This window comes from Oryzias latipes, chromosome 3 (genome assembly GCF_002234675.1).
Source record: "Oryzias latipes chromosome 3, ASM223467v1".
Lineage (NCBI taxonomy): Eukaryota > Metazoa > Chordata > Actinopteri > Beloniformes > Adrianichthyidae > Oryzias > Oryzias latipes.
Window position 1 is genome coordinate 11861760 of NC_019861.2, and position 27882 is coordinate 11889641.

General features: G+C 39.2%; 3 protein-coding genes across 9 annotated transcripts in view; 2 read left to right on the forward strand and 1 right to left on the reverse strand.

Annotated features, from left to right (window-relative positions):
• coro2b (coronin 2B) overlaps nt 1-14057 on the forward strand; it is a 41463-nt gene extending 27406 nt beyond the window's left edge. For all 3 annotated transcript variants that reach the window (XM_011488003.3, XM_011488006.3, XM_020712244.2), the window contains exons 3-12: nt 2008-2124; nt 3327-3476; nt 3569-3733; nt 6541-6657; nt 6752-6856; nt 8421-8517; nt 8698-8810; nt 9266-9356; nt 9631-9770; nt 10641-14057. In XM_011488003.3, the coding sequence (XP_011486305.1) occupies nt 2008-2124; nt 3327-3476; nt 3569-3733; nt 6541-6657; nt 6752-6856; nt 8421-8517; nt 8698-8810; nt 9266-9356; nt 9631-9770; nt 10641-10775 (1230 nt within the window). In that variant the 3' untranslated portion in view covers nt 10776-14057. The remainder of the gene's footprint in view (nt 1-2007; nt 2125-3326; nt 3477-3568; nt 3734-6540; nt 6658-6751; nt 6857-8420; nt 8518-8697; nt 8811-9265; nt 9357-9630; nt 9771-10640) is intronic.
• anp32a (acidic nuclear phosphoprotein 32 family member A) lies at nt 13688-18680 on the reverse strand. Of its 3 annotated transcripts, none has more exons than XM_023952957.1 (8): nt 18497-18680; nt 16226-16375; nt 16023-16145; nt 15736-15934; nt 15528-15637; nt 15360-15429; nt 14477-14553; nt 13688-14342 (listed from the first exon to the last, which is right to left on the reverse strand). In XM_023952957.1, exons 1-7 carry the CDS (start codon nt 18548-18550, stop codon nt 14486-14488), a joined length of 774 nt encoding a protein of 257 aa, XP_023808725.1. In that variant the 5' UTR covers nt 18551-18680; the 3' UTR covers nt 13688-14342; nt 14477-14485. The 3 variants fall into 3 exon arrangements, with proteins under 3 accessions (XP_023808725.1, XP_023808716.1, XP_004067004.1); XM_023952948.1 differs by having other exon boundaries at nt 13688-14388; XM_004066956.4 differs by having other exon boundaries at nt 13688-14553; nt 18497-18679.
• The window catches only part of glce (glucuronic acid epimerase), a 76433-nt gene continuing 64932 nt past the window's right edge, over nt 16382-27882 (forward strand). For all 3 annotated transcript variants that reach the window (XM_020712226.2, XM_020712232.2, XM_011488017.3), the window contains exons 1-2: nt 16382-17562; nt 20690-20859. Coding sequence is in view for 1 of the 3 variants with exons in the window: in XM_011488017.3 (XP_011486319.1) it covers nt 20842-20859 (18 nt within the window). In the remaining 2 variants the exon portion in view is untranslated. The remainder of the gene's footprint in view (nt 17563-20689; nt 20860-27882) is intronic.

The following is a 27882-nucleotide window of genomic DNA, read 5'->3' on the forward strand; positions in this document are numbered from 1 at the left end:
AGAACGGCACCTCGGGTGCTTTGCAAATGTCGGGAACTGTACATCAATTCTGAGGTTTCAGCTAATGGAGTGCGCAAACTCTAATGCAGGTCTGGCAGTAGTTTGGGACGCACATAAACTACTTATTTTATGTCTTTCCTTTATGCTCTCTTTCCTTTTCATCTCATTCATTTGATGCTGCAGTAAGACTTTGATTTTGGACCTTCGGTGGTTCCCAGAAGAAATTAGCAGATAATAAGTTCTACCTTAATAAGAAGACTCAGAGATCGCACTCTATAAAGGTTTTAAAGCCATTGTTGAAAGCTACCGCTCGCTGCTGTCGGGTGTCATTAGGCCTTTTACTAGCCAGTCTTGTTTCACATTTCCTCCTGAAGGACGGACGGTTTTCCCCCACAGCAAATTAAGATTGAGCAGATTTGAGCTCCAGTGAAGGACAAAAAATATATAAAATGCTGTTAATCTAATTAAGTTAGCTTCAGATTGGCACCATTTACCTTACTCTAATTTTTTTTGGTAAAATGATTTAATGGGTAGTTAAAAGATTTTTTTTTCTACTTTTTTTGTAACTTAAAGTCCCACTCTGTTCATGTTTTGATCTATTGTACAATCGTTCCAAATGGTCTTTTAATTATAATTATGCTGTTTTTAGCCAAAAATAAAACAGGCTGTGTTGTTTTCTGGAAGATAGTTTCTGCAGGACGGCAGTGGTTCAATAAAACTTCAGTTGCGGGCGGTACTAATGGTGCATAGTAAGCCTACCCCCATTTCCCATCATTCTTCTGTTTACTTGCTCTTCCGCTAGCTCGCAGCCCCTCACAACCCAAACCCAACATTACAAGTGCAACAAAAATAAAAAGCAATATTGGAGCTATCCAGCCATATAGTTTTGATCCAGATACCAGCTCAGAGAAGAAAAACAAAGACGTTCATGGATCTATTTATCTGCAACCGGATGTATCTGAATGGTGCAGACTAGGGAGCTTGTGGCTTCCTGAAGTCAGTTCTACATCACACATTCAAGCTTTTTCGAATAGAATTTTTAAATTTCCTCTTAACCCTTGTGCTATCCTAGATGACCCCACCCTGACATTGATGTGTTCTCCCTACCATGACAAAGGTGGAAAAAGGTGGAAAGATTTCATGTAATCCATGGACACCAGTGAGATTCACAAAACATTGAAGAAAAAAGGTTCATCCCACTGTCTAGTGGGTCTAGATGACCCAACTCCCAACGTTAAAGTGCCCAGGATAGCACAAGGGTTAAATCATGTAGATTTTAATAGAAAATACTCATAAATTTTAAGCTAAATTTTCTCTATATATGTCCTCCATCATCAGGAGAATGCCACAGGAACATGTTGAAACCGCCAAAAACACAATCTTCATTGGAGTGGGTCTTTAAAAAGTCTTCTCTGTTTGACTCAGGAAGATTAAAATGCAACTTTTGAAGCCCCCAGGAGCCAGGTGTGAAAGTGCAGGCGGGCCCTGCCATCAAGGTTCAGTCAGGGTGACTCGTGCGTACACATGTCAGTTTTCAGAGCTTTAACCTAACGCGGCGGTACAAATCTCCAGGGAAATAAAAAAGGAGGTCAGTGGACTGGAGTGGCATCAAACATTCATGACATCATAACTGCGCTCAGAGAGGCCTGTCATCTGTTGCTAGGAGCCACTGCCCCTCTGTGGACTCACTACGTTATTGCAATAACAGCAATGTGACTCACACGTCCCCACACAACAGCCACTTCTCCTTTTATTGCTTGAGATTTTTTTATGCCTTCTGACTCGCTCATAATCAAAGATGCAACGTTTCTCATATTCTCATCCATGACGGTAAAAAGTTGTTTCCAGTACTCGTGTTCTGTAATTTTCTTTAATTTTTCTTTTCTTTTTTTCTGGATTCTGCTTCTCTTTTGGCAGTTTTTCCTGAGACGATACAAAGATTTGGGTTTTATGTGAGCCTGCGTACATAAAGTCAGTATAAACAGTATTTTACTTTTTCTTTTCCAGTATGGTCGCCTGGACTCTCACCAACCAAAAGTTTGTGGTCATCAAGGCAATGTGTTGGATATCAAGTGGAATCCGTTCTTTGAAAACATCATAGCCTCCTGCTCCGAGGACACCTCGGTTAGTGACCCACAACTCTCTTTTTGTCTGTTTTGTCAGTCGTTGACCCTAAAGAAAAGTCTTGTTCTTGTGGTAAAGTAAAGGTTTCAGATGCAAAAGATGGTAGTCCAGGGATCTGCAACCTGAGGCTCTACAGCCACATGTGGTTCTTTAACCCCCTGCTGTCCATTGTGTCTTGCTGGTTAAAGAAAAATGAAAAGGTTTTAGCTTTAAGAAGTATCTTTAAAGTCAAAAGTAAGTAGTAAACTAAATTAAGTGAAACTTTATTCAACTCGTTCACAAGAAGCTGAAAGGACAGATCGCGTCACTCCACAAGGTTCTTGACTATGGTAGATGTAATTCTTCAACAATCCATCAATCCTTTCTATCTCACCAAAGTCCTTCAAAACACTAACAGATTTTTTTAGCTGTGTCAGAAAATCCATTTGAGTTCAGTAAGCACCACCAGAATTCATACTTCTATTATTAAGCAAATTCAAGGATTTTACCTGTGCTTTAAAAGACACAGAATTGGCTCTGATTTGATTGTGGTTCATTAGATTAATGAATTTCTGGCTGAGATGCACCCAAAGTGGTAAAATGTACTGTTTTTAATTTTTACTATAACTGCTGACGTTACACTGCTACACCACTGCGTAGAGATGGGTGATGCAGGGTGTCTTTTATTTTGAAAGGAAGTCATGTGAACCTCCATCTAAAGTAATAAACTATTTTTCAATTTTCTTAAGCCTAAAGTAAAATTTTGTGGCTCCTACTGGGTGACTGGAATGGCTCTTTAAGTGTTGTAGGTTGTAGACCCCTGATCTTGATACTTTGAGCACAGCTTCTCATTTATCTTTGTCATTTATCTCATCTTTGTATGAATTTTTGTCTGTAATGTCACTGTTGGCTACATTTTCCAAACCGGAATGTGTGGAAATTTGGTTAAACTCCATAAACCTGTCTTAGCACTGTGCTGTGCTTGGTGCTCTCACTTGTTGAGGAATAATCTGGTGTGGTTCAACATAGAGCCTCTACCCTGACGTGTAATCCGGTCTAATCCCTGTTTGATGGACTACATTGATATCTGGTGCTATTTTTGATGATAGAGATCTCCAGCTTTCAGGCTTGGAGGCTGATGGGCTCTGAAAAATGATAACAACTGGAAAGTTATGGGGTCTGCATGCCTCTGGTGTGTTTTGACTAAAAATGTAACTGCACAGGTTCGGGTGTGGGAGATCCCAGACAGTGGTCTGAGACGGAACATGACAGAAGCAGTGATGGAGCTTTATGGCCACAGCCGCCGAGTGGGTCTGATCGAGTGGCATCCCACCACCAGCGGCATCCTGTTCAGTGCAGGCTATGACTACAAGGTACATTACAGGCCCACAACGTTCAAAATACTGATTAAAGCATAGCTGCTCTCTCCAATCTCCCCACTGAGCAATCCTGTCTCCATTTTTAGATCCTGATCTGGAACCTGGAGATTGGGGAGCCGGTGAAAATGATTGACTGCCACACTGACGTCATCCTCAGCATGTCCTTCAACACCGACGGCAGCCTGCTGGCCACCAGCTGTAAAGACAAGAAGCTGCGAGTCATTGAGCCACGCTCAGGGAGAGTCCTGCAGGTTAGGAAAGGAAAGAGCATATTTTTAGCATGTTGGCATACATCTGCTACTGGGCCTTATTTATTAATGTGTTTGTTTTTACCCTTTACTTATTTGTGTTAGACTTAAGCTTCACAAGAATTGTATCTGCCACATTTCTCAGGTTAAAATAACATTTAAGAAGACACAGTTCAATGTAAAATGCATTTTTTTTTATTAATTTGCAGGAATAAAGATTTTCAGATTTTTTTTCTTAATCTTTCATGGTTAAACATCAACTTTTCTCTGCTTGTGCTTAAGTTTGTTTCATAGATTCTTCTAGAAAACCTCTGCCACAAAAGCTCCGCAGTATTTAGCCTTTCCTCTGAGTCTTATGTTAAGCTGTTCCAAGTTTGCAATGATATGTTAAATTAACAGGTGTATTGCAGCAGCTGATTACTATTAAAGAGTGTTATAATGTCTTTCTGCCAAACGGACAGCTGACGTGACATAACAGTCTGCTGCTTCCTAACATAGTCGTCGAAAACAACATTACAGTTCTTCATCAGTAAAAACTGTACTTATCTGCTTTCACGTTTGGTTTCATAAGCCAGACATTAAATTGTTTACACCAAGTTTTTGTAGCAGAGGGCCAAATTAGGAACTCGAAATTAGACTGGGGGCCAATTTTGGTTTAAAAAAAAAAAGGATAAACAGAAATAGTCGCTTTTAATAAATTTAATGACCAAGTGTCATTTGTACAGTTAACCAGGCCCTCCAGATGTTTTCCCGGTTGCGGTCAGAGGTTACTGCCCAGATCTTCTACTCGTCTAGTAATTGTTTTATTTGATAGACTTATTTCTTCAAACTTTTTCTTTTGCTCTGGACAAACAATGTCAGCTACTTTCAGCATAGATTCTTTTTACAATCTCCTCGTCACTTAAGGGCTGGCTTTTGGCCATTTCTAAAGCCACAACGTAGCTAGCATCTGTCACAGCTTCACTGGATTTAGCCATTTTAGTAAAAATCTGCTGCGCAGCATAGCCTCGTAGTTGTTGGAGCTTATTGTTGCGCTCCCCGCAATTTGTCATAGTTTTTCTGATTTGTAACATAGTAGCGATTTATATTGATTCCTTTGAGCATTACATTTACCTGCGTGCAAATAAGGCACATGGCTTGTTCCAGCCCATGAGGTATGACAAAGTAAGCATTTGTCCACTTAGCTAGAAAGCGCCTTTTCTCCTCGCCAACTCAACATTTTTTCTTCAAAGGAACCTGCTCTGGTGATCTCTCCGAATCCCGCTCTGCTTCCTTTTTTACTGCCGTCGTTACGGTCCTTCCTTTTGCAGAGGCAGAAAATGTTGTCTGCCCTCTTGTGGTAAAATGAACATAGTGTAACATTGACAATGAGGGTAATTACCTTTTCTTCCTGCAGATGTTGCCAGAAAGCATGAAACAATATTTTTCCAAGCAATGTACAGCTGGTTTACTAACCATCAATTGGGATTTATTGAGGGCCAAAAAAAATCTTCCCACGGGCCGCCATTGGCCCCGGGCCGCACTTTGAGAACCCCTGGTTTACACCAATGATCAGATTTATTTTGAAGTGACTCAAACTATTGGTCTCAAAATTGCATTCACTGACAAAATGGATGCTAAAATTTTCATTTGAGACTAAAAATATTGTATTAAAGATTTCTATTTTTAAAATATAAAATGTTTAACCAAGGGGCAAGAAGATAAAATCCATTCATTTTCCAACTCTGCTTAACCCCTTTTGGGGTCACGGGGCTGCTGGAACCTATCCCAGCAACTGGTGGCTGACAACAGGGTACACCCTGGACAGGTCTCCAGTCCATCGCAGGGCCACACACTCACATTCACACCTATATAATCATTCATTAACCTATGAAGCATGTTTTTGGACTGTGAGAAGAAGCTAGATTGCCCGGAGAAAACCCACACGTGAGCAAGGAGACCATGCAAACTCCACTCATAGAGGCGAGAGTGCCAACCACTACACCACTGTGCAGCAAGACTAAACCCTTTTGTTGTAAAAAAACATTAGCTAGAATTTGCTGTTAGATCAGCAAAGTAGTGTTCAGAAAAAGAAAGGAAGACTGGAAAATGTTAGATAAAGCCTTTTTTTAACTTAGTACTTCGACTACTACTTTTGTACTATTTTTTTCTTCAGACAAATGCATCCCAACAAATATTTATAGGCCAAACATGCTCAGAACATGTACCTAAAGATAAAAGTCACTGAGACTCATTTCATTAGATTCCAGACTGAACCTTTGTTAAAAATCATTTCTACATTTCTCCCCATGCCACATTTGTATACTGGTTTCTCACAAAAGACAGATATACTGACATAGATGAGTATCAATACCAAAATACTGAATCCATTTCACTCTGATTTGCAAGTTACTGTAGGATTTCATTTCATTTAAAAAAAGTTTAATCAAAACAAATTCCATTTGGCCGTAAAATACATTTCCTAATTGAAATTATAATCTATTGCATTAAAAACAAAGCAAAGGTTTTTTTTTCCCGTGCAAAAATGAATCATAGCATTTGACTTGATTTAATCATTCAATTTTTATTTTCGAATTAAAGATTCATTCAATAACAGTTATTTAATTTTCTTTTTATAAACCAGCCATGTTTACCAAATAATAAAAGAAACAGCAAGCATCTCTTAAAAACGCTTTTGTTATTTATGCTTGAAGACAGACATTTGTGGTATTTTTTTCCAGTAATGTAATGTTTTTTTTGTTGTTTTTTTTTTTTAAATTAATCCAGAATGCAAGTTTTGTTTTAAGGGCTATGCTATGTTTTTCCACCAGCAAGCGAGCTGCAAGAACCACCGTGTAAACCGAGTGGTCTTCCTGGGCAACATGAAACGGCTGCTCACCACTGGGGTTTCTCGCTGGAACACCCGGCAGATCGCTCTGTGGGATCAGGTCAGAAAAAGCACCGACACAGCTTGTATCTGTGGGCTAAACTTGGCTTAGCAAGTTGGTGTTTCACTCTCCGCTTGTGCTCTTGTCCATCCAGGAGGATTTAGCCATGCCAATTGTGGAGGAGGACATAGACGGGCTATCAGGACTGTTATTTCCTTTCTATGATGCTGACACACACATGCTGTATCTGGCAGGCAAGGTCAGACTTCATCCAACCTGTATATTCACTGTGTCTGTTTGAAATTCACACGAGTCCATTTCTGCAGCAGATACCCGAGACTGCAGTGAAATATTTGCACTGCAAAGTGTTAGTAGTGAAGTAGTCTTGGCAAAACAAAAATGGAAAATCTTCCTCCTTTTTACAGATTTAGAAAAATTCAAAAATGCAAATAAGCCATAATCATTTTTTTAAATGACTTCAATGAAACATCATGTATGACGCACAAGGCTGTCATAATTTATTGAACCAAATGTGTCCAGTTTATCAAAATTATACACTGTACTGCACTCTTTTACAGATTTAGAATAGCCATTGACCCTTTAGTTTATGTAGGATTGCTGATTTATCTTACTGTAAAAACTGTTTAAAATTCTTGACAGCATTTTAATTAAATCAAAGTCTGGGCTTTGAAAAGGTCAAAGTCTTTATTCTTTCAGACACTCTGTTATGGATGCTGATCTTAAAGAGCAGAACTGGTCTAACACTGAACATTTCCAAATTATTGTTGCAGCCTCACAATACTTTAAAGACCCACTCCAATAAAAATGTTTTTTGTGTGTGTTTTTAACACTTATAGCCTTTATTTCCACATATATCAATTAACTTAAGATTAAAACTGCATTTCTTTATTATAGTTTATAGTATTATAATTTGATTTATAGTATTTCTTTATTCACATCGAGGGGAACCAAGAGCAGATGAAAAAATGCAGTTGGAAAAAGCTTGTAGTTGTTACAGACAAACTACAATTGGCGGGCCACAAGCTCCCTGATCCGCTCCATTCAAATGCATCCACTTGTATATGACTAGATCCATGTACGCCTTTTTTTCTTGTCTGAGCTGGTGTCTGGCTCAAAACTATACATCTGGATATTTCTAATGTTGCTCGCCATTTTTGGTGCACCAGGAATGTTAGGTTGGGGTTGTGAGGGACTGGAATGTTCTTTAAGTTCCTTAAGATGATTGCAGGTGTCTTTGTTTTCCTTTGAAATTTTTATGAAACAACACAACACCTAAAATGCATCCTTTCTTTTTGTAAATTAAGATTTACATAGAAGATAACTTGATTAGAAATACCTTCTGGATTGTGTTTACATGTTTAATTCCTACAGGGATGGTAATTCTGAGCTTATGAATTTGGGACTTTTTAGTTCAAAAAATAAAAGACAGGTAAAACAAGTTTTTGTATCATTAGTGGCAAGTACTTTATTTTCCAATCTGAATCAACCTAAGATCTGGTAAAACCAGATCTTAGGTTGATTTTGTTTTTTGAACCAACGTGATAGTTGTTTTGTGAGAGGTCAGTTGAACTCTTTCTTGTGTGTCTGTTTTTTCAATTCTTCTTGTTACCGTTTTGTTATCCTCAAGTTTAATGTTAGTCATGTTAAAAATGTAATAGAATACTACAATTTGCAATTTCATTGTACTGTTGTACCAAGTGTGACTGTACAATGACAATAAAGCTTGATCTTATCTTATCTTACTAAGAGCAGATATTTAAAAAAGCGTATTACAGATGGTCTTTGTGATTTTTCAATTTCAGGGAGACGGAAACATTCGTTACTTTGAAATCACCACAGAGAAGCCATATGTTCAGTACCTAACAGAGTTCCGCTCCCCAGCTCCGCAGAAGGGACTTGGTAAGTGCAGATTTGATTATCAACATCTGACCTCTTCTATCAGAGCAGACAGAGAAACTCACCCCATAATGATCAGAAAAGAGGATGTGTTAATGGTCCTATACTTATCATCTGTCAGTCAAGTGTATTTCTGTTTCTAACAATGCACCATGGACTCATGGTTTCTGCTGTCCTCTGCAGGTGTGATGCCAAAGCATGGACTGGATGTAGCAGCCTGCGAGGTGTTCCGATTCTACAAACTTGTCACCCTGAAAGGCTTGATTGAGCCCATTTCCATGATTGTGCCTAGACGAGTGAGTGGTACTCTAAATCTGTTTTCTCATGATGAATCAACATATTTCATGTTTATGCAATTTAAATGAGAATAAAAAAATGTGTTATTTATATTTATGTGATATGTTTATGTTAAATATTAGTATGCAGTCTGATTCATGTGTAGAAGTAGATAACTTGTGCAAACAGTATTAAAAAACATGGTCCCTTGTCGCTTAAAAAGACTAGTAAAACAATGCAAAACTACGGTAAAAGGGTTTGATCAGTGCACCTTTAAATACAAAATCTCTACAGTAGTTGAGATGTGCAGAGAAACTGCAGAGCTAGCATTCGTGCAGTTTGCAGACTGTTGAATTGTCAGCAGTGTGTAGCCTAAATCAAATCTGGCTTCATTGATTTTTACTGTTGCATTCTGGGTAATAGTAAAATGTCTATCAAGAGCAAAGCTAAAGCATCATCAAATGTTAATTTGTAGTCAGACACGTACCAGGAGGACATCTACCCGATGACTGCAGGGATCGAACCTGCCCTGAGTGCCGGTGAATGGCTGAGTGGCATCAATAGAGGTAAACAGAATAATCTCTCAAAATCACTTCGACATAAGTAAGCACAACCATATTTTATTGATATAGAAGGCACTTCGGATTATAAGGCGTACTGTCGTTTTTTGTTTGTTTGTTTTTTTCATTCAAGACTTTTAAGAGCGCCTTAAGATATTGTGTATATTGCTGTCCTAAGCTCTGTGACAACAAAATCTCTATTGGTTTTTAAGCTTTTTTTCTTTTTTTTTCTTAGAACTGTTTTCCTACTCTTAGTCTAAGATGATTGTCCTCCCAACAGACCCAGTCCTGATGTCCCTGAAAGATGGTTATCACAAGCCCAACCAGTTAGTGTTCAAGGCTCCAGTCAAGGAGAAAAAGAGCGTCGTTGTCAATGGGATTGACCTGCTGGAGAATGTTCCGCCAAGGACGGAGAATGAGGTGTGTGAGTTCCTCTGTACAAACCATCCATCAGGCACATCATAAAAAAAATACCCACCCATGTTGGGTGGCACTTTTGATGCATGGCGGCAGATGTGGGGTGAATTGAATGACTTTAGGCGAGTTGTTATTAACATCCACATCAAGGCTACAAGAACCGTATCAGTGCAGTAAATGAAAATCTATTGTGAGTTGGTTCCACAGCTGTCATAAATGATAGACTGAAGCTATGTTGACATTGCTTGAATGCACATCTTTGGAATACAATCGCTTCCAAAGAAAAATCGCTGTAAACGTGTGCATATGCGTCTATCAAGTTTTCACGTTCAAAACTCTTGCGGTCACGTGTCGCTACCCAAGTTTTTAAGTCCATTTTCGGTCTCTACGTAGAAAAAATGCGCGGCAGTTAAACACGTGTTGAAAATTAAACCAGTTGAACTTTGACCAATCACTGACTCTGCTTTGGTAGTAACGTATGGGTAGCGTCTTTTTCAAAGAATAGAAGTATCAACAGTTTGAAAACTGATCATGAGGGAGAAATTATTAATTGTAGTTTGTGCCCGGTCGGAATTATATCACACCAAGTCTTTCATGTTTCGATATAGAACTGTGAAAGAAAAAGCCAGGACCAAGATTCAGATTTGCATCACTTCAACATTTCGCACCAAGCGTCTTCCAACTGTACATGTGTTAGTATCGTGTATCAACAGACAAACACACATCTGCTAAAAGCACATTCAAAACCCTGCATTCAATGCGTTTTTGAACGTGTCACACATTCCCAGTGTGTACGTAGCATTAGACGCATCCAGTAGAGGTCCTCTAGTGTAATAGTGATGCTACAGTCCTATTCTTGTCTTCTTTCCTCAGCTTCTGCGGATGTTTTTCCGGCAGCAGGATGAGCTGCGGCGGCTTAAAGACGAGCTCACCTCTAAGGACGTGCGAATACGCCAGTTAGAGCTGGAGCTCAACAACCTTAAGAACGTTAGCCCCAACAACGTCTGACCTCTCAGCTTCTGGACTGGAAAAGCTGCTTTCTTTGCCCCCAAACCTGACCTCCAACAAAGCCTCTGAGCCCACCAACCTCCTTTTTTTGATATGACATTGTAACATACTTTTATTCCTGCTACACTGCATAGCCTAAGCAAGAGAATATAGCCATTAGTGTGTTAACTGATTCAATCACTAGAAATCTCTTAGTGCTAATAGGTAAAAGTAGTTGAGAAAAGAAAGTTCAGGGATTTTCATGTTATCTGAAGGCCAATCTGTTTTTGGATTTTCAGTTTTTATAAATGTACATTTCTGGCTTTAACATACTAACGTTTTATTGAATTAACCGGGTTGTTTTTTTTTTACCTGTTGGTCTCACCGTGTCTGCCTGGAAATCCTTGCAAAAAAAAAAAAAAAAAAACAAGAAAAAAATTCCCCTACCTTTCCTTCAATACCAACCATCTTCGTGTTTTATCTCTCCTAGTCTGCTTGTTTTTCCCCCCAATGGCCTTAGACTCTGCTGCTTACAGCCATGACTTCACAAGCAGGAAACTGACTAGAAGTAGTTTTGCAAAAGCTGCTCTCACCCACTAACCCAAATTCATAACGTATAGCTCCAGAAATGCAATGCCTCAAGGGGAGCAGATGGCTCACCTTTCCTTTTCTTTCTACATGCTTAAAGTGGGGAAAAGCAAACATGTCGGCGGTTAACTTTATTCTGTATCAATGCAACCATTGCTGTTATCTTAGGGCAACATTAGATGTTGGGGGTGTTGTATATTTGCTTCTATTTATTTGGCACATTTTCTCTTTCTACCTAAACAACTTGTATATTTGTTTATCTTGTTGTTTTTTTATTACTTGACTGCACAAATATTGATTGTGATCCGTCATAGATTGTTTCATCATTTCCTTTTGAAATGGTTTAACGGTTTTAGTTATTTAAGTCCCAACAGCTTAACTATTACATTTTTTTGTCTTTGACTGAAGGATATTGCTATTATTGAGATGTGTTTGACTCATCTGCTGCCAGTCAAAAATTAGCTTAAATAAACACTTAAATAAACTCTTTGTTCCCCTTTTGGTTTTAAATCCAGACTAACCTGTAGTTCTACTCTTTTGGCACAATTATAACAAGCTGCAAAGCCATAATATGTTTATCTTTGTTTTTGAAACAAAAAATAAAGAATCTACATTTAAGTAAGAACTTATGGCCACAGAGTGTAGTAGTGGTTTCAGTTTAAGAGCCAAAAATAAGCAAAAACAACCAGAAATTAATAATAACTTGTATGAACAAAACTGCTGCAGGAAATTAGATGATTGTGCTGAGGAACACGGAAACATGAAGTCTTGGCTGTCGTATCATGTCAGGTCACTTTATACATGTGTGCTACTAATTACTGATCCGACATAATGAAACATTCAATGTTGTTATAACTTAAAGTCTCACTGATCATCTTTTGATTTACTTTCAATGTGTTTCCAGTTGTCTTTTAATTATGATTATGCTGTTTTTATCCCAAATCACAAAACCTGTGTTGTTTTTTAGGACATATAATCTGCAGAGCGACTGTAGTTCATTAGAAATTCACCTCTATGTTGTGCGAGGAACTGTTGGCATGGAGTGAGCCTTCCCCTACTTCCCAACATTCCTCTGTTTACACTCTCTCCTGCTAGCTTAGTCTCTCACACACCCTACCTAAAATTACCGGCGTCACAAAAATGGCGAGCTATCCAGCCATACAGTTTTAAGTGAGATGCCAGCTCCAACGAAGAAAACAAAGACGTACATTAAATTCCTGATATAATTCATAAGTGAATGAATTCATCATTCATGCGCGCAGATGTCTGGCAAGAATTTCGGCCAACGGGTCTTAACGTGAAATAGGCTTTGAGCTGTTCAAAATCTTTGGTCGGTTGAGACCAAGAATTGGTTGGTTGTTGGATATTATACGTAGTTTATATGCAATTATAACGTAAATTGTACACAATGGTGCGTGATATTTGCGCGATGCATTGGCAAATTTGAGGCCCTCCGCAAAAGATCCATATGTCTATGTACCGGTATGTCTAACAGACTTTTCCCACATGTGCCATCAATGTATAACTTTTATATCGCACATGGCGATATAGAACATAGTTGATGCAAGTTTTACTAATGATTTGCATCCAAACAGTGCAACAATCACACATGGTTCACATTGTACATTGATTTATATGTTCTTTGCGCAGTTTATTCATACTTTTTCCGTAGTTTTAGTATGGTTCATTTGTGATCCATCTGAAAATTTCAAGTAAAGAACACTTTTCTCCCTTTGTCCACATATGACCAATTTTCATCTGTACAATATGCGCCAAAATGTACCTAGTGTTTGTGCGACAGCTTTTGTATAGGGATGTTATACTGCTTTGCTAAAAAATAATTGAGGTATTGTTTTTGTTTTGATCAGTTGCATTGACTAGTGACTTTTTTCATAATCTGCGCACAAACAAATCCTTGTACTTCTCAGTATTGCGACACAAAGACCAGACAGTTTATATAAAAGGGATTTATTGAAGTGAGTGCGAGGGGAAAAAACAAAACAAAACAAAAAAATTTGCCGATGACAGTGGATTGTTAACAGTGAAGTCACTGAGGTAGGCCAATTTGACCATTGTGTACACTAGAGAAAACATAATCCATAATATAACTTGACCTTTTTTGAGCCAATACATTTTAAATTTACATGAGTTGTAGTAGGAACCTCCTTTCAAAGCGTGTAATAAGCTACAATACCACAACTAATTCAAACATTGCAACCTGTGGATACGAGATAACGACGTGGGAGAAAAGCAACGAGTTCTGATGGTGGAAACTCTCTTCATGGAAAAAAAGGTTATGCATATAAATGTTCAAATTCAAGAAAAGAATTGTTACACTGCGCATCTAAGATAAAGCATGAATTTATTTGTTTTTATCACAATTTCACCTCAGTTGTCTGTTCAATGTCTGCCATCATCAAAGTGAATACAAAAAAATAGATTTGGTCAGTATTTACAAGAACACGTAATTTCCAAACTATCAAAGCTGAGGGTTCTAAAGAGGAGGAGCGGCTCTGACAAGGGCAGACATGTTTTTTTTGTTTTTGTTTTTTTTTTGCTATAATTTAAAAAGATGCACCGTGAGGGTCACACTGTGCATGATCAGACAGAAGTTCCACGCCGGGGCAGCAGAGTATTGGCATAAGGGTGACACTACAAACACATAACTTACATTAAAAAAAAAAAAAACTAAAGTACAATGCAAAAAGATAAGTTCAAGACGAGGACAGTCATACATGGATTCCAGTAGTTGACTTTTAAATGTATTATACATGCACTCTTTTCTTATTATTGGTATTTTTGAATGGGGAGGTCATAAAATACAGAAGTCATGACAAAGTGGTGTTACATCAACTCAGAAAACCAAAAAAAGTGTCAAAAAAAAAGTTGATATTACAAAACTGTTGTCCACAGAGCTGTTAAAAGTGGACAGCAGAAAGCGGAACACAGGAGAAGAAAGGTACAGAAATCTGTCTCCTCCAAGTAATCCGTTAAACCTGACTGGCCAGAAACAAAAACAAAAAACCAAAAAAAAAACAAGTTATTCCTGCAATATGAAACAAAAGAGATATATAAGGGCTTGTAGGGAAGTGACTGGGAGATACAGGTTTCAAACAGTTCACGACTTGGCTTACTGAAGATTTTCAGTCGTCATCGTCCTCTTCCCCTTCTTCATCCAGTTCCCTTTTTCTCTTTTGGCCTCGCTCTTCGTCTACAAAACACAATTTTATATTTTAAGAGGAAAATATTTAAAAAGTGTAAAACTATTTTACAAACTCTCATGTTTTATGAAAAAATGAGTTAGCACTAGAAAATAGAATCGGTTCCCTAGTTTATCAATGTATTGAACTACAGTAAACCCATATAGCTCAGACTTTTCATTATTTGTTACATATTGCTGATATTGTAGTAGGTTTAGGGGATGTCATCTGGACTTGGTAACCAAGTCCAGATGACATCCCCTAAACCTACTACAATGGAACCAACCTGGATGAATGAGAGTCTTCATAGACATATTGCTGATATGATCAGTTAGAAAAGGTCAAATCCTTGTTTCCTTTTTCTAAACTCTCACATACTAGAAATTAATAATTGTGGTTTGTGCCTGGCTGGAATTCTATGACACCAAGTCTTTCATTCATCGGGAATAGAGGTGTAAAAGAAAAAGCCTGGAGCAAGAGTCACATGACTTGCACCGCTTTGACATTTTGCACCAAACCTCTTCCAACTCTAAGTGGCGGACATGAGCTAGTAAACAGTAGAACATGAAATAGAAGAAGAAGCCCCTCCCTGCTTGTCTAGTGTGAATCTAAACTCCTAGGAATGGGGTTTAGGCATATTAAAGAATGCAGTTCACGTGCCGTGAGCGACAATTTATAAAGTCAAAAGAAGCTGAATGCCTTCAATTAGGCCCACTGAGCAAAGATCGCGCAGCGCTACAATACTAACGGTAAAAATTGATGCAAAAAACAGGCCGTCTAAGCACGAAATGAGAACCTCTAAGCTGTATTTACTCACCGTTTTGCTCACCTTCCTCTTCATCATCATCATCCCCCTCTTTGTCATTTAAGTCGTCCTCTTCTTCCTCCTTCATAAAGACACACACATGAAAGTAACGTTTAGCCCACACCAATGTTATCCGTTCAAAGGCCATAGAATTTGAACTGTCCATCATTCTTTGATCACCTCTCCACTGAGGTCCTCCTCCTCTTCCTCTTCGTTCTCCTCTTCCTCTTCATCTCCCTCTTCATCTTCCTCGTCTCCAGGTGGTGCATCTTCGTCATACTCCTCCTCATCTACATTGGATGATTAAAACATTCAAATGCTCGAATGAGCGACACGAACAGATGCTAATGTGAGCGCGTCTATGAGAGGGAATAGGTTTGAGCCTCACCCTCTTCATCGTCCTCATCGTCATCCAGTCCCTCGGCGTAAACTTCGCCGTCAGAGTCGGGCGCCTCTTTGTCGTCTTTGTCGTAGCCGTCCAGGTAAGTGAGCTGCGGTAATAGCTTGAAGACGTTGTCTCTGTATTCATTCAGGTTTGTTACTTCACAATTAAACAAGTCTAGGCTCTTCAGGGCCCCCAGCTCCTTCTGTCAAGACAACAGATTAAAATGTAAAATTAAACAGCCTGTTACTTTGGACTTTTGTTTATTCCATGAGGTTTAAAGTGACACTTACCAGTGGTCCTATTGTGCTGAGATCTTTTATCTTGTTGCCACTGAGGTTGAGATGTGTGAGGTTGGGACATTTCTCTGCCAGAACCTCCAAACCTCCTGAGATCCTATTATCGCTGAGTTCGAGCTGTTGATTAATTTCAGTACATAAGAACAAATCACAAGTGTCACGGCCTAAAAGACTCCATCCATCCAGAAGACACTCACCTTTTTGAGTTTCTTTAGCTTGGGCAAGTGAGCTACTGTTGTCAGACCGACATTGATTGTGCTTAAAAATTCCAGCTCCTCAAACTCGTCTGTTAGGCCCTCGATCTTGCCTTCATTTGAGCGACAGTTGTCTAGCACGAGTTCTTTGACCTGAAGAACAGAACATCCGATTAGTAGTACGTAACACATGACACGGAGCATTTTTGAGAATGAAATCAAAGACTTTCATGTTGTCTTTTTTAAGTTTGCGTAAAATAATTCGACATTATGCATCTAACCTTTGGACCTACTTTCTATAAGCAAATGTTAATTCCAAATACATGGATTACCCACATTTTAACCCAGCTGAAAGATAGGATCGTCTAGATAGGATGAAAACAGATTAACTATATGTATCGATTCATCAGAGCCCCTATGAAAAACTTGTTCTTTTTTTTAAATAAGCTTCCTTTGATAACATCAGAGTACTGAGCTGCACTACATCCCTGCAAAAATATTATGGATGAAGGAAAAACTAGAGAAAATTCAGACAAATTTGACAGACGGGAAATATCAAAACTGCATGGGCAAATTTGAAATTTTATACTAAGATAAAAGATGAATTTTCTACCATTTTTGAGTAATGATATGACCAAGAAAGCTTTATGAGCTGTTGATTAGCTTAAATTCAAACAAAATAACTAGAACTAATTTTATAAACATTTTTGGGGGGTGGGGAGGTCAAATTTTCCAAAAATTATAGTTAACATCAAATAAGCATTTGCCTTTTGTTGAGCTATCAAACGTTATTAAATAGAACGTTGCGCAATATTAGAAATGAAGTACAGTATGTCAATTCTGACTGCGCATTAATATTGTGTGATATTCGGTCACGGGAGCAATGCTGGCAGATCCCTTTTACCCGCGTTCACGCGCGTGACTCAGCCAATCAGCGGCGAGGACGGGCGCTGTAGAGTTTTCTGTCCCTCATCCAAATGCAAACACGCCTCATCGTCTTAGATATCGCGATGCTTTGGCTCTCCTTCCATTACGTAGAAATAACATATAAGATTATTAAATTCGGCCGAACAGACAAAGAAATGAGTTTTTACGAGTTCAATTGGACCCGTTCGTCCACGTACACTCCAATACCAGGCGTTTTTATGAGTGACGAAAGTGTACATCAGTGAAAGCAAGCTGGGACTACACAGACCTACGAGTCGTGCACAGGGTCATTTGTTAGTAGGAGGGGCCGCTAAAGCCGATTAGATAGCTGCCAGGCAAACGTTTGACTATTGCATACGCTAAATAGTTCCTGAACGGACAGATGACGAATGTAGACTTCTAATATGAAGAAGGTATGATGAATTGTCCGTCGTTTGTGCCGAACGAACGGGCTTTCGATGTGTTTCGCATTGCCTTTGTTTCTCAGTAAAATGGCGGCCTGTCCTACTTCTAGAAAACTAGAGCAACACCGCGGCTCGACCATTTGTTTTCATTACGTGTGGTGGAGTCCTCGCGCTGGAGACGGGAGAGTTCTCCGGTTGCAATAATAACAAAGATGAATACCCCCAACGGTTTATTAAGACCTTTTCGTGTGTTTTGGCTACATGTCCCGCGGTTGGTGTCGGTCCGCGCTGCAATTCGACCAACCGAGCTCACCGTGACTCCAGCTGGAGGCTGCACGGACTGCGGACTCGCCGGTCTAAGACGCTCGGTGGTTCCGTCTCTCCGCACGAGCCATCCTAACCGTGCAGGTGGACGAACAGTAAATGCGGGGCCGTAATTGTAGGACAATTGCGGGCTAAAAATTACGCATCATTGATAAATACGGGACTTTTATGATCCGCATCACTAGCCCGCGAAGTGCACCGCTTCCGAACGCATTTAACAGCCCAAAGCTGGAGACGGGCAGCCAAACAACCAGTAGCCTTCTTTCAGCGGGATGTTCACCGATGAAAGGGGCGCGTTCGTTCGTAGATCAAAAGTTACAAATATGGCTTCTCGCACTGTTCGCCGTGTTTATACCACTGACATAAAAAAAGCCGTGTTGGATTCTCAAACTGCACATCAAAAGGTTGGAGCTAAAGTTCAAGCCCCGGACCTACAGCACGGAGCGGCAGAATACACGATCGCGACGCGACAATGTAACCCGGGGTCTCCTTCACCTTTTAACTTGGAACAAAACTTTGTATCCCCACGCCAGAAATCACATGAAATATTCTCCATTAGCAGAGGGGGGGGGGGGGGGGGGGGGGAGACACATCACTGCGAAATGTGCGGCTAACTTACGTCTGACGGAGTGCGGTTCCGCAACTCTAGATGAATTCTCTTCTTCATCTCCATCCTCGATCGGCGCGTCCGTGCTACAATTACACACTTTTAATAATTACCGCAAATGCAAAAATACCACCTCCGAACAGACTGCTGTTGTTCATTCAAACTTGATCCGCTCGGTGGGCGGGAGCACGTTTCGGGATTGTCGTCACCGTCGACCAATCAGACGCGTCAAATAAAGAGGGAACGTATCTACAGACACGCCACCCAATGGGGCCCGCGCTTAGAAAACTGGGTGGGGTTTTGTTGTCGGGGTTTGGTTGTTTAACTAAAGTTTAAATTGATTTAACTGGAGCTTTACATGGAATCGCACTACTTATTTAATTATTAACCATATAAATATATATCAATTCACTTTTATGTGCGCGTGCCACAAAACGTCACCGAAAAAGCATGTCCTCGTGCTCTCAAAACAAAACCTATAAACCCCTGAAATGAAGTCCATCGGATGGCATAAAATATTGCTCTGCCACTCACATACCCAACAGTATGTCTGAAATGTGAAGCAAACTTTCATAAACTTCATAGTTAATCTTTTTATCATTCACTACAAGATAATAAAAACACAAAAACAAGCAACAAAACACAATGTTAGGAATCATAAAGTCAACATGCCATCAAGAAAAACTACTATGTATTGTTGGCTGTTAAACACAAATCTTTAGATGCCATTCTGTATATAAGGTTTTTCCATGCCACTTGGCAGACAAAAAAAGACAATATTATTGACATTTAATTGGACATTTAAACCTCCACTGAGAGGCGCTTCAAAAAGCCAAACTCTTAACGATTAGCTAACATGCAATACCCAGTTTATCCACAAGAGGGCAGCAGAGTAAAATACAATTCTATCCATAAATAATTGAAAACTTTTATACTGATTTGAAAACAATATAAAAAATTATCAATTTGTTGATAAAACCATCATGATAAAAATTCCAGAGTATATATAATAAAAAAGTGTTTGAATGTTTAACCTGATGGATTAAAGTTCCAAACTGTAAAGGAAGTAAAACCTAAAGTAGTAAAAGTCAGAGGAAAAAAAGAGCGGGCTTTGCAGGGAGGAGTCTGTGTCATTCTTTGTGTGTGATAAAATATGTGCAGGCCCATGATAAGCTGAGATGAAACGTAACTGCTCGTTAGAACATCTACTTTTTCAACAGTACGGCTGGGCTTAAACAATCAACTCTAATTGATCCTAAATTAGAGAAAGGCAACTTTAATTCACTAAATCAATCTATCAATTTTCCTGTACAACAGTTGCCTATATGTTTTTGTCAAGTTTAAATAGCAAGTTATGTAAAAATGAGTTTTGATTACCAAACAAAGTTGGTTTTAGAGATTATATTGTGCAAAAAAACTGATATTTAGTAGAATCCTGTTGACATTAAACTAAACTTTGAACTTGTCAGTAGAAATTGATTGGATTCAGTAGTTTAGCAGTGATATGCAGTCCCACTAATGATGAGGAATGAAAACCGAAAATGTAACCCCTTAAGGAAGACACTAATCCTAACAGCAGAGTATAACAGCTGCTTCAAAATGTAAATCTACCATATGTTTGGCAAAGCTTTCTACTGTGTATTGCAATGGATCTAGCATGTAGCCCCATCCTCACCCAAATAAAGTAGCTATTAGTTTGTTTTTGTTTGTTTTACTCAAGATTTTTTAAATTGACTCTGTAATACATCCAGATTATTGCAATACTTAATGAGCTCAACAGATGTAATGTCCAAACTCAAAGCTTCGCCTTGCAGAAAAACTGATCCTGAACTAAACCAGATTGTGACATACAAACTTGTTCAAAGAAAAGAAAACAAAAAAAAAAAGCAGCACAGAGGCATCACCCTTAAAGTCAGACCTAAAAATCAGGAATAGTTATGCTCAGAACTACAAGAACTATTATAAAAACTGGACATAATTACATGGAATTGTGTTTTTAACATGTTCGTGTAGCATTTTTCTGATTATAGAGGACACATATATAAGAATTTAAGGTTTAAACAGCGTTTTTTGAGTATTTCTTTATTCTAATCATGATGGATCTGGATCAGATAAATAACCTGGGTTTTGTACCTTGGTTCTTTAGCTCAGTGTCAACAGCCAACCAGCACCCATCACTTCATCAGCCTTTTATCTCTACTGCAGTTTTTAGATCTGAAGGAAGTTGCTGAAGGTGAGCAGTTTGGTAACGCAGCATCTGATCCACCTATCTTCTGGAGCGACTCAATGCCTTTCAGTGTCGTGAGGCTGCTGCGGCTTAAACCAGCTAGTGTTGGGCAAAGGCGGGGCTGCACCATATGAAGAAAACTTGCAATGTGAGTCGCCAATATTGTGAGGATGATTTGACTTGCAACACTTGTAGAAATAGCAAAACAAAAAAAACAACCGATGGATCATTTCCATTTCACATCGGTTTTCAAGTGTGAAAGAGGTCAATTCTGACTGACGATAAGGGTTAAACAAAAGTTACCGCAATAGGAGATGGAGACAAACTTGAAAAACGCACTAAAAAACAATGATCCCCCTTTCCGGTAGTACTGGCCAACATGGACAAAAGCAAAGAACAATGTAGGTAGTGTGTGCTTTAAAAACATAATGGCTTCTCTATCTGTGCATGCATGGAAACATTTATCGCAGTTTACGCCGTCTTTTGCGATACGTGTATTGCACAAGCTGATATTGCAATGAAAATAAATGTTATGCTTATTGGTCATGCCTTGGGTAGACTCTGGACAGATTGCCAGTCTGTTGCCGAGCCACACAACCACACACACACACACAACCACACACACAAACACTCATGTTTAACCCCTGCGCCTCCAAGGCACGTTAACGTTGGGAGTGGGGTCATCTGAACCCCACAAGACAGTTTTGATCTTCACTGGTTACATGAAATCCTTTATCATGGTAGGGATAACATATCAACGTAAGGGTGGGGGGTCATCTGGACCCCACAAGATAGCACAAGGAATTAAACCTATATGACAATTTAGAACGTACCAATTAACCTATGAAACATGTTTTTGGAATATGACTGCAGAGAACCAACACTCACAAGGAGAACATGCAAACTCCCCACAGAAAGAGCCCTACTGGGATTTGAACCAGGGCCTTCCTGCTGTGAGGCCAGAGTGATAACCACTACACCATCATACAACCCCGATTCAAATATATTTTCCAAAACTCCAGTCCTTATTTGAACTTATAGTCACACTTATGTCAACTTATAGTGACACTTATGTCACACTCTTCCATTGCTGTTGTCTTTGTGTACGAACAGAAAATGCAGATTTGCCTGAAAATAGTAAAGCCTCTTGAAAAATCGGAATTAAAATAAGCCCATTTTTGTTTTTCTCCTCAGTTGTAACACCGTGAGCTCATCTGATACCAGTTAAAACAAGACTTGAATTGAATGTTCTTCCTGTTTTTGGCTGTTTAAAAAAAAGCAAAACACCCAAGAAAAGAACCCCAAACCAGAATATAAAGATAGAATAAGGCTCAGGGTTGTAGAGCTCAGGGCAGAATTTGAACTGCAGCATCAAATATCAGAGGTGGATGTTTTCCACTTTATTCCAATGCAAACCTAAATGAAAACAACTGTTTTTTCTAAAGAGTTGAGATGCTCTTTTGAATGTTAATCTAATGAAAAAGCAATGATTTATTTTTTATTATAGAAATCAGAATTGAACCTGTCAGAGTTTCAGCCTCTGCTTGTCTAGTTAAAATTAATAGTTTTTTTGTAGATAAAAGCGAAAATCTATCCATTCCTGCTTGTTAAATAAATCCAATGGAGATTAGGCTGAAAGAATGTGGTGGATGTACTGAACCTTTGACCGTGTTGGAAAATGAAATGAATGATATTTGACAGTCTTCATCCAAGTTCTGCTCTTCTGTCACAGACCTGACAGTTCAGCTTCCCTCAATCAGCTGTTCTTAGTGCTAGACTTTTCTGTACAGATATTGCGGATGTTGTTCCTGGATGTTACTATGGCAACTTAGCCAACTGTGTGTGTTGGTGGGGGGGTGCTCCACCGACATAAAGAACACTTTTTCCCCGATCCATCGAGCATCCTTGCTTCTGATATTTTTAAAGTTTTTCGTCTGTCTTCTTGTTTTTCTTTCTGCAAAACCTGAGATTTAACGCTACACAAAAAACACGTACCACAAAAAATGCAAATGTATATAAAAAAAAAGTTTTTTTGGGGGGGGTCAGATTTTCATTACACATGTGGCTGGGACTATGTTTTCGTACCACTAGAGGGCGTTATTTGCCAAATTGTAGCAGCACCAACAGGCTGAAAATCAATTAGCTAAACACCAAAGACAATTTTTTTTGTAAAATATGTTTTAAAAAAATCCTTTCTAAATTGTCAGAGGCTAGTTTGTAAACAAAATATTGATGTCCATTTTTTTAGAGGTTTCCCTCAAATACATTATGAACAACCAAAAAACATCAAGTCACCAAGGACGGGGGAAAAAGGGCGTCTGCGCTTCCCTTTCTTCCTTCTCCGCGTTTTCCTTTGTGCGTCTTTTAACCTATTCCTAAAGAGTTCACCAAATGCAGTTCTGAATTGAATGTTTCTCACAGCGTTTCACAGTTGTCAGGTCTAATTAAGTCCTCCTACAACGTCTGCTGGAAAAAGAAAAGCCTGAACACCACGGGTGCTAAGCAGAGTTTTCCTCTTTAGCATTTTAAAAACAGTCTGGCAGCTTTTCTTCACGCAGCCTTGACGTTTAAAAGCACAGATCTGGCAGGTGTAATTTAGAGTGTGAGTATGGGACAATGGGGCGGTCTGCTGGGATGATCTTTTTTATAGTTGTTCTGCTGAAAGGTGACAGAAAAGTCAAAAAACGAAAATTTAAGATTATACTTCTGGATGAGACACACAGGTCAGAATGTTAAAATTATGTGGAGATTTATGTTGGTTGGGGTGTGAGTGACTGTAAGCCAGCGGGTGAGCGTGTAAACAGATGGATGATGGGAAGTGGGGTTGGCTTGCTGCACATCAACAGTCCCACAAACAACTTAGTTCTGCAGCAACTACGTCCTAGAAAATGACTTTTTTTGCGGCTAAAAACGGCATAACCATAATAAAAAAGACCGCTGGGAACACTTTTATTAATTTAACCTTTAAATGTAAATTTTCTGCACTATTCAAAACCCACACATGCATAGGGAGAACGTGCAGACTCCAAACGAAAGCACCCAGGTGAGATGTGAATCAGGACCTTCTCACTGCGCACCACAGTGCAGCGCTATAATAGCAAATTGTAGAAAAACGCACACAAACTGGATGAGAATTTGCAAAAAGAGGAAAATTCTAAAGGCAACATTTAAAAAGAGAAAATTTAGAGTATACTGGGTTATCAAGTTTGGGTGCCTCCCTGGAGACTGTAAAATCTCACAATTACTTCTCCAGGCAAAATACTGGAACCTTCGGTTCATTTACTGTTGCTGCAGCTGAGATTAACCAGAAAAACTCGAACATCCTCTTTTTTTCACTCAGAGAATCTTTTCCACCACAAGTAAAGTGCAGCAGCCGAGGCAATTAACAAAGACCACACAATGGACTCGACAGGAAGTAAACACAACAAAGAACACGCAAGGGAAACAAAAGAGTGTCCCACCCCCACACCACTGAAGGAGGGTACGACGGAAACTCAAGGAAAAATGCTCAAGATGAGGGGATTAAGGTGAAGCTTTTGGCCATTTGCTGAACTGATCCTCATGTAACATATAGATCCAATAGAAACAGAGCGCCATACTCAAAATGACTAGCAAACCTGAATATGGTAAAAATGTGTTAAATAAAAGACAACATCCTGCAGGCATACAGAAGCAAAGCTACTTGGATTTTTAGATTTTTTTAAAGCCCAGTTGCCCTAAAGAACAGAATCCTGACATGACCTGGATGAGAATCTCCGAAGGTGACTTTGAACGAAGCAACAAGGGGAAACAATAGCAATAAACCAAAGTAGCATCTCTGAAGGACATAAATGACAAAGAAAAAGGTGATGTGCAGCTTCACTACTTCATTTAATGAGCTCCTCACAGAGGAGGATCTTCCTGTTATTGCATTCCTGAAACACGTCTTTGGCTCTTGGGTGTGGTTTCTGATAAAAAAAACTCCATGGTAGGGTCTGCAGACAAAACACATATGCAAACAGCATTCTGAAAAGTACAAATAAAGGGTAAATACTCAGGGATAAATACCCAGGCAGATGATTAACAACCTATAAAATTTAGACAAATTCTAACTAATTCAAACTTGACGAAGAGATGTCAACATTTCTTTGAGGTGTTTGCACGATTGTTGTGTTGAAAGAATAGTTGGTCTGTCTTTTGAAAGAGGGTTGGTAATAGGCCCAATATTGCAAATTTATCATTAATCGTGATATCAAGCTGTGTAATATGAATATTGCAAAAGAAAAAATTGTGATAAATGGTTACCTTAAATTCACTAAAACAATCTTATGACAGCTTGAAGTATTTATCGAATCAAAAAAATCAATTTATCCATTTGACCAATCAGATGGACCCCTTAAAGGCCTGTTCACACCGGGACGAATTTCGCCGGCGATTTTCGCCGACGTTTAACGCCTCGTGACTAAACAAAGGGCACCAACGAGAGTGTGCACACCGACGCGAAAAAACGCCACGCTTAAAGCGTCAAAAAAAAAAAACGCCTCGGGTTCTTTTTTTTTTTTCGACGCGTCGCGTCGAAATCTACTCGACCAATGAGAATGGCGCTTTTGCTCACGTGTCTGGAGCTTCTGAAGTTACAGTAAAACACAACTTGGGGGTGCTCAAACACAAAACTGCCTTGCTGAGCACACATACCAGCGAAGAAGATAGACGCCAAGTAGCGTCTACACAGCCGCGAAGCAATAATGACGGACATTCTAAAATATCCCCGAACCAAGCACCAGTTGGAGCTACTGGTGCTTGAAATATTCATGTTTTCTTTGTTTGATTCTGACAAGCGCGTAAATACTTGCTCTCTTCTTCTGAGTGAAAAGCGACTTTAAGAAGCGTAAAGTTGCGCAGCGCCACCTTGTGTACAGGAGTATTTCTGTTTTACATTAAGCGCCATCTAATGTCAGGGAATGAAATTGCATGTTCACTCCACTCATCGTCAGCGAAAATCGCCTGGGTGTGAACACAAAAAACGTGGCGAAAAACGCTGGCGAATAACGCCTGGCGAATATTCGTCCCGGTGTGTACGGGCCTTAAGGTTGTTGACCAATCGGATGGAGCCCTTTTATGTTATATGCTGGCCTCCTATGTAGACGACGGTCATTTGGAGTGTAATTTGAGGTATGTTGACTCTTACTTAAATTAAACTGTTGGAGTGAAATGGAAATTATGTTTTTGGTTGTTTTGCTATTTGTTCTTGTATCGCAAGTTATATCGTCATCGCAATATTGATCACTAATATTGCAAATCCCGAGTTTTCCTCATAACGTGCAGCCCTTTTTGGTAATGTTTCAAAGCATCCCAACTTTAAAAAGAGGCAGCATCTAAAGGCCGTACACACCGGGACGAATATTCGCCAGCCTTTTTTTCGCCAGCGTTTTTCAACACGTTTTTTGTGTTCACACCCAGGCGATTTTCGCTGACGATGAGCCGAGCCAACATGCAATTTCATTCCCTGACATTAGATGGCGGTTAATGTAAAACAGAAATACTCCTGTACACAAGGTGGCGCTGCGCAACTTCACGCTTCTTAAAGTCGCTTTTCACTCAGAAGAAGAGAGCAAGTATTTACGCTCTTGTCAGAATCATACAAAGAAAACTTGAATATTTCCGGCACCAGTAGCTCCAGTTCCAGCGATGAAGAAATTATTGTTCTGTTGAATGATGAAAGACGCCGGAAAAGACACCATTTTGGGTACATCCCATAGTCACGAGAAGAAAAGAACATGGGGAGTTTTATCGACTGGTACAAGAGCTGAAAATGTATTATGAGCGTTTTCGGGGATATTTTAGAATGTCCGTCATTATTTCTTCGAGGCAGTGTAGATGCTACTTGGCGTCTATCTTCTTCGCTGGTATGTGTGCTGAGAAAGGCAGTTTTGTGTTTGAGCGCCCCCAAGTTGTGTTTTACTGTAACTTCAGAAGCTCCAGACACGTGTGCAAAAGCGCCATTCTCATTGGTCGTATAGTTTTTGACGTGGCGCGTCAAACCAAAAAAACGAACCCGAGGCGTTTTTTAAAAAGTGACGCTTTGACACGTGCCGTTTTTTCGCGTCGTTGTGCACACTCACATTGGTGCCCTTTGTTTAGTCATGAGGCGTTAAACGTCGGCGAATATCGCGCGCGAAACTCGTCCCGGTGTGTACGGGCCTTAACACTCCAGGATTGGCTGCAGATCCGTTGCATCATGATGGAGAAATGTTGAAAAAGAGTAGCACCCATTTAGAGAGCTGCTGCTAATCCCAGTAGAAGTCAGGGTGGTGTTAACACCATACAGCAATGCTGTAAAACACCTACATGCAAATGTGAAACAGGAAGCTTTTGTTTTATTACAGTTACACTAACATCAGGGTGGAAGAAGTGAAGAAAGTGAGTGGGTCTGATGGGAACTGAACGTGTGAAAGCAGCAACAACGGCACCTTTTTTATTTGTGCTGACTCCAACACAATGCTCATCACAATGTCTCCTCTTTCGGAACAACCTGTGGTGTGAAAAAAAAAGCAACAGTCAGTTGTTTACTTGCATAAAATGTCACCAGTAAACACAAAAAATATTCAGTGAAAGAGAAAAATTAATAATTTTAGAGAGAAGTGTCATTTACACATCATGCTGAAATAACAAAAACACTAAGATTGTGCATTTCACCAAAGGAGCAAAAGTATATAGAAACAGACTTGAAGCTATTTGCAAACATGAAACAGTGAAAAACAGGAGAACAAAATGTCGTGCTGAGTAGTAAATCCAATCTGTGCTTTTGGATTAAGAAATACAATTCAAGTATATATAATATAGGTAATAATAATAACAGCTCATATAACAAAGATCTTTTACATGCATTCTTTACAAGAGTGTCATAGATTTGAACAAGTCTGTTCTTTTTAAAATCTCCCTTTCATTTCTAACATTTTTTCAAAATTAATTATAAAATGCATTTTTCACAATGTGGGAGGTTTAAGAGTGTTAAGTACTTAATTTTATGATAAATTATTTTTCAATACATTTCAATAAAGCACATAACAAAGATAAATTACTTAATTATTATGTTAAAAATAGACATAACTATTTTAGAAATCAACATGGCAAATGCAGATCAGTTATCTAAAATATATGCATATTATGTTAATTAGAAAAATCATGTATA